The sequence below is a fragment of the Sinocyclocheilus anshuiensis genome, unplaced genomic scaffold (assembly GCF_001515605.1).
Source record: "Sinocyclocheilus anshuiensis isolate Anshui unplaced genomic scaffold, SAMN03320099.WGS_v1.1 scaffold1968, whole genome shotgun sequence".
Taxonomy (NCBI): domain Eukaryota; kingdom Metazoa; phylum Chordata; class Actinopteri; order Cypriniformes; family Cyprinidae; genus Sinocyclocheilus; species Sinocyclocheilus anshuiensis.
Window position 1 is genome coordinate 298,812 of NW_015555840.1, and position 6,530 is coordinate 305,341.

At 36.0% G+C, this 6,530-nt stretch overlaps 2 protein-coding genes across 2 annotated transcripts in view; both read right to left on the bottom strand.

Annotated features, from left to right (window-relative positions):
• The window catches only part of LOC107675486 (uncharacterized), a 16,813-nt gene extending 15,439 nt beyond the window's left edge, over positions 1 to 1,374 (bottom strand). The window contains exons 1-2 of the mRNA XM_016469846.1: positions 1,252 to 1,374; positions 721 to 813 (exon numbers count right to left, since the gene is read on the bottom strand). Coding sequence (XP_016325332.1) covers positions 721 to 813; positions 1,252 to 1,333 — 175 coding nt within the window. The 5' untranslated portion in view covers positions 1,334 to 1,374. The remainder of the gene's footprint in view (positions 1 to 720; positions 814 to 1,251) is intronic.
• An 847-nt stretch (positions 1,375 to 2,221) lies between these two features.
• Positions 2,222 to 6,530, bottom strand: part of LOC107675501 (triokinase/FMN cyclase) — a 10,194-nt gene continuing 5,885 nt past the window's right edge. Inside the window, exons 6-16 of the mRNA XM_016469872.1 lie at positions 5,956 to 5,990; positions 5,788 to 5,872; positions 5,606 to 5,695; positions 5,307 to 5,364; positions 5,126 to 5,265; positions 4,435 to 4,572; positions 3,867 to 3,973; positions 3,620 to 3,723; positions 3,447 to 3,480; positions 2,562 to 2,657; positions 2,222 to 2,470 (exon numbers count right to left, since the gene is read on the bottom strand). Coding sequence (XP_016325358.1) covers positions 2,318 to 2,470; positions 2,562 to 2,657; positions 3,447 to 3,480; positions 3,620 to 3,723; positions 3,867 to 3,973; positions 4,435 to 4,572; positions 5,126 to 5,265; positions 5,307 to 5,364; positions 5,606 to 5,695; positions 5,788 to 5,872; positions 5,956 to 5,990 — 1,040 coding nt within the window. The 3' untranslated portion in view covers positions 2,222 to 2,317. The remainder of the gene's footprint in view (positions 2,471 to 2,561; positions 2,658 to 3,446; positions 3,481 to 3,619; positions 3,724 to 3,866; positions 3,974 to 4,434; positions 4,573 to 5,125; positions 5,266 to 5,306; positions 5,365 to 5,605; positions 5,696 to 5,787; positions 5,873 to 5,955; positions 5,991 to 6,530) is intronic.

The window sequence follows — 6,530 nt, forward strand, 5'->3', positions numbered from 1 at the left end:
AAAAATGAAATACAGGCCCTGAACGAATGTCTGTAAAAACCCTGATTGGAGCTTCACTATAAATAATTCTACATGTTAAAAAGAAGGCTTCAAAAAGATCGGTATCAGTAATCGTATCGGCAGATACTGCTTTCCTGTGATCCAAAAATCCTGATCGGAGCACCCTTACTTCTTAGAATAAATTCATACTTTGTAATAGTCAAAAAACTTTGTAATAGTCTCCATTAGAATGTCATCTATCAGAACAAGTGCCAGTTGTTTTACTGATATTGGAGGAGAGAATCTCTCTTCTCTTCAAACCTGTCCACAGTGGTTGATAATATTGATGTTAAAATTTGAAAAAAATGGAAAAAAAGTGCTCAAACTATCTAGGTTTTAAGATAATCACATTATCTTTTTAGCATTTAGCATTGGTGTCTGTGATTTAAGTTGTAGCAGTTGCAGCTCTTCATGAATGTTGGCTTTTTGAAGTTCTCTGTGGTTAGTTTTTGTGATAACATGGTGTTCAAAGTGAAAATGAAGTTTGCAGTCTTTTGCTGTAGTAGTTCTGTGTTGTTTGGACACAATCCTTCTTAGTGTTCAACAGTCCCTATCCTTCACTTTCCATTTTTGCCCACTATTCTTCTTCACATGTAAAGAGAGCATCCAAGCTACTTCACACATTTGGAAGAACGTTCATAAAGCAATGGTAAGGTGAAAAACAAGGTGTCAATTACTCACCTGGTTTCTGAACAAAGGTAACGCGGTTGTCGTAAGGATGATCGGAGACAGACTGAGCTCTGGACAGACCACAGGGAAGAGTGGAGGCACAACCTACAAAACACAAGCAGTCATGAGCGATAGATGGAGTTACACACTGACTATTTGTGCCAAATTATATAAAAATACCCCAATACACAACATGGGCCTAGTTGTCACAATGGGAACCTACCTATTAGACACTATTTAATGTTGTTTCAGTGAAATTTTTATCAGCATCAATTTTAAACAGTAAAACAATTATCAATGTACAAAAAATAAAAACCTGCCCCAAGCTGACATTGAATCCGTCATAGCTAGAGAAACCAGGCATGTGTAACTGGACTGTTGTCTCAAAATGTTGTTGCTGAGCTTTCCCTTAATACTTATTATTCTTCATTCAGTAATTCTGTCTCTTTACATGTCTCATCAGTATTATGTGTGCTGTAATATTAAATATTAACAGACAGCAGTTCTCCATTCTCATTTATGCATTTACAGCATACAACTGACCTTGATTTGAGACTTTAGCTTCATCTTCTGATAAGCTCTCAGACCTCCAGTTACACACAACATGACTGCAAGCAAACTCCATCTCTGTGGGCGAAAAAAACAGTCAGAAATTATACTTGCATCAAGTTCTATTCTTTAGTCTAATTAAACTAGAACCTGTAACACCCAGGCACTTTAAAATAACAACTTCAGCATGTATCTCTTCACTCTTTCCTGGTTGTGTTGTGTACACAGAAAACGCTAGATAATACTGTGTTTTTCTGCGCAATTTAGGTAAGACTATAGCTTTTTTTTTAAAGACTTTCATTTCCTGCTAAAATGGTTTTCTTTTACTTTGATCTTGAGTTGCTGAAGGCAGTTACACCTGCGGTAAACACTGACTGTGGCACAGTTTGATTTCCTTGTAAAATGATTTTAATCTAGAAATGAAGTGATTAATCATTAAAGCAAAGCTAGTATATGCCTAAGCCATCATCAATCAATGCCGTTTTATATGTTTGACTGTGTGCTTGATGATACAGGAAGTCAGGAAACTGTGGGTGCACGACTTGCTTTCACACCAAGTGTAATAAAAATAGTCATCACACTAACTTAATCACAATAAATATTACCCTAGGTTCAAAACTGGATTGTCAAGTTTTTTTAACATTATTTGGTCTTAGTCACTCATCTTTTCATTGTTTCATTAATGGCAGTGCATTGATTAATTATTCAGTATTTCCAGCATTAAAGCTAAAAAAAAGTGTTAATTCCGTTAGTGGCACCAAATTGCAGTGCAAAAATGATGACTGTTTTAAAAAGGCTTCTTGGACCAAACTCACTCAATTGATTGAGCCATTGCTTCTATGTGGGCCAAACATAGTTGAGTGTCGAGCAACAGTTTTTACACACTTTTAAGGATGTCAACCTACTAAAAATCACATTTAACAGGGATCGGAGAATGTATTTTAAAATTCCACACATCATCTTGAAGAGCTGCTATAATCAAATGTTAGCAAACTCGTGTTTTGTTTACAGCCTTTTGCATTACTGTTCCTTAAGAAACTATTGGTGAGCTTCTCTATCTCTAGGCCTTCAAAGCATTGAGTATAGCCTTCAGAATGGCAGCAACCGCTACGGCACCAGGGTCAGGCTGGGTCAAATGTTCAGACGCAACGTAACTGGCACGTCCAGCCCTTGCAGTGAGATTGCGGGTTGCTTCCGCTCCCAAATCGGCTTTCTGTTACAGATAAGCAAGAGACTAATATTATAGATGCAAGAAATTATGAGAAAACAGGAAAGCAAAAAATGGTTAAAGTGATAGTCCATACCTCCACTGCTGATTGTAGTATAGCTATGTGACCATCAGGAGGCACCGTCGTGGAAAGTTTCATCAACTCTTCCACAGCAGGGCACAGGGCATCAAGCTAAAAGATAACACGCAGGGTCAGTTTCATCACTGATTTGTAGAACTATCAAAGACTTGATTTAATGAAGGTCCTATAGGATAAGACTTTATTTCAAAACCACTGCTTAAGTAGATTTTTATTTGTGTCAGGGATCAATTATTGATATTCATAGATATATAAACAGTAGTGTTGATCAATACTGTAATACACATTTACCCAATAAACGTATGATTATTAAATGTACAATATATTCTGAAATGTAAACAGGGATCTACACTACTGTTTAAAGGTCTGGGGTCAGTATGATTTTTTTTTTAAAGAAATTTATTTTATTTTATTCAGCAAGGACTCATTAAATTAATTAAATATGACAGTAAAGACTTTTACTTTGTTTTAAAAAAATGTTTCAAATGAATTGTTCTGTTCTTTTGAACTTTATATTCATCAAAGAATCCTTAAAAAACACTGTTTTCACAAAAAATATTAAGCAGCACAACTGTTTTCAACATTACCAAAATAAATTTTTTTTTCCTTAAGCACCATATCAGCGTATTGTAATGATTTCTGAAGGATCATATGACACTGAAGACTGGAGTAATGATGCTGAAAAATATATTAAAATAGAAAATAGTGATTTTAAATTGCAAAAAAAAAAAATACTGTTTTTACTGTACAAAAACAGACTTTTAAACGATAACGTAATTCTTGAATTCATGCATATGGTACCTAATCTACATTTACTATTTAATTTGTGTACAACAATTACTACAACTAAAATATGACTCTTAATTCGTGTTTCAATCATACCATGGTCCGGTCCCCTGGTTCAGCACCTCCATATCTGTTGGAAAACAAGGAAATATTTATATTTGCAATAAAATCTTTATACTTTGTACACATCGTTAAGTTTACAGTTACATTCTAGTATAAAGGAAAACAATTCAGACTGAAAGTGTTCAGCTAATACTCGTGTCACTGACCTCTTCATGGCTTCTGTCCCAGCATGCAATGCCTTTGCCCAAGCTGCACCATCACAGTTTTGCTTGAGATGAGGGGCAGCCGCAGACAAAAAGAGGCAGTATAACTGGGGAGAAAAAGATCAAGTGTACTTTGATAATTTCATGAGAAAGACAATTACGCTTCGAGATTTTTTTTTATAGAGTAGTTAATCAGCTCAAGCACTGGTTTAGTAAGTCAAGTGTTTGAACCTGATGTACATTAACATACCGCCCCTGATGATCCTCCCATGCTTTGCTGAACCAACAGAGCAAGCTCTGCTAGAAGCTGGCCAAAATTCCCAGGGATTCTGCTAGTGTGGAGCCAGTCCTGAATGGCTTAAGTAGACAACATGGTAACACTTTACTTGAAGGGGTGTGCATAAGACTGACATGGCACCTTCATAATCATGACATGACACATGTCATGAATATGAAGGAGGTTTTATGCATGTTTATGACAACTGTCCTTTGCTGAACCAATAGAGCAAGCTCTGCTAGAAGCTGGCCAAAATTCCCAGGGATTCTGCTAGTGTGGAGCCACTCCTGAATGGCTTAAGTAGACAACATGGTAACACTTTACTTGAAGGGGTGTGCATAAGACTGACATGGCACCTTCATAATTATGAAGGTGTCATGTCAGTCTTATGCACACCCCTTCAAGTAAAGTGTAACCGACAACATTTAGAGGTCAAGTAAAACAATCATTTAAAAAGCATAATACATTAACACAAAATTACCCAACATGTTGGTTTACATGATTGTGAATCAATATGTTGGTTTAAATGAAAATGTTTTACCATTAGCTACGAGAGCATGTGTGCTCCCACAATCTCCATCTCCTGCTGCACGGTCCAAAGCGTTGAGTTCCTCTTGGTGCTGCAGGAGGATCTTGCACACGGACTCCAACACCAGTCGAATGACTGAAGACAGCGAACCTGTGGATCAGCACCACTGTGTTGAAGAAGTGCTTCAGGTATTTTGGTAAAAATATACACTACCGTTCAAAAGTTTTAGTTCAGTAAGATTTTTTTAAAAATAAATTACTTTTATTTGACAAGAAAGCATTAAATTGATCACAGTGACCATAAAGACATATACTATAATGTTATAAAAGATTTCTATTTCACATAAATGCTGTTTTTGAGCTTTCTATTCATCAAAGAATCCTAATTAATCAATTAAAATACAAAACAGATTGTAATAATTTTTCACAATAGTAGTGTTTCCACTGCATTTTTGATCAAATAAATGCAGTCATGGTGAGCAAAAGAGATTCAAAAACATTTAAAATTTTTACTGACCACAAACTTTTAAACAGGATATGTCAAAAAATATGTAACCATGTTAATTTTCATTACAAATATTATATTTATATTACTAATGAAATAATAAGGTTTAAATATATATTTAAATCTGAACTACATTAAATGAAATGCAAATAAACTGAGGCATATATGGCTGAAATATGTCTCTCTGTCTCTTCCCTACCTTCATTATAATTATCTGAAGATGCGCCAGGTTTTTCTTCAGGTTTCATGAACATGTTCCTCCCACTCACAGAGGCTGTGCTGAGGTTAGGCCAGGCCGGGGCTGTGGTTTTAGCATCTGAGAAACACAAATCAGAAATACTTTACTATTTTTGCACTGCACTACACACACACACACACACACATATGATGTCATAAATGACCCCGACATCACCCTGACAACCAGCACACCACGCTCCTCTGAAAATGACAACCATCGAATCAGACACAGTCAATGTCCGTTAAGGACATCTCATTTTATAAAAACAGTTTCCAAAACTCTTTCATTAAAAATCCTTAACAGTATAGTGAAATTCAAATATTAGGATATAACAAGATTATTTGAATAATCTATTTATGTAAAAAAAATTGTCTAAAAGCTGAATGTTGTACATCTAATATATAGTGTATATTATAATGTTTTGTGCTACTTGAGTCTCACCTAGGCAGTGTACGGCCACTTTAGAAACCACAGCTATTTCCAAACATGAGAGTGCACCAAGATTATTCACACACAGCACCACCTTGTCTCCTGTTAGAGAAATACAGGTTTAAATACACATTCATGTAAACGCACTCAACACCTTCAGAATCAACCCTGTGCTGACCAGTTACACATCTTACCTGATTTCAAGGACAGATGTGATTTGTTCGAGGAATCGGTCATGTGACTTATTATGGTTTTCACAACTTCATCAGCAGAGGCCACCTGTAAAAAAAAAAAAACATCAATATGAAAGACCATACACTGCTCTTTATTGTAGGGATTATCGGCACGTTGAAAATACTCACTTTTGATCTCTTAATACCTGGTTCTCCGTGGATCCCTATACAAATAAATACGTATATTTTAATGAATAAATATAATATACATACATGCATTAAAGGGGTCATATGATGCGATTTCAAGTTTTCCTTTCTCTTTGGAGTTTTACAAGCTGTTCGTGAATCGATAAGATCCCTAAAGTTGCAAAGACAAGTCTCAAACCCAAATAGATATTCTTTATAAAAGTTAAGACTCGTCCACGCCCTCCTAAAACACCTCGTTTAAACACGCCCCCACATATCTACGTCACTGTGTGGGAAGATTTGCATAACACCGTCCAAATGTTCAAGCAAAGAAAGAAGGCGTAACTTTATTGCTGCTGCCACCGCCGCTGTCATGTTGCGAAGATGCTGTGTGTTTCGTTGCGAAAGCGAAAATACTTTGTTTGGCCTTCCAAAAGAGGACACAGCTAAAAATAAGTTCACCCAAAAATGAAAATTCTGTCATTAATTACTCACCCTCATGTCATTTCAAACCTGTAAGACCTTCGTTCATCTTCGGAACACAAATTAAGATATTTTTGATGGAATCTGAGAGCTGT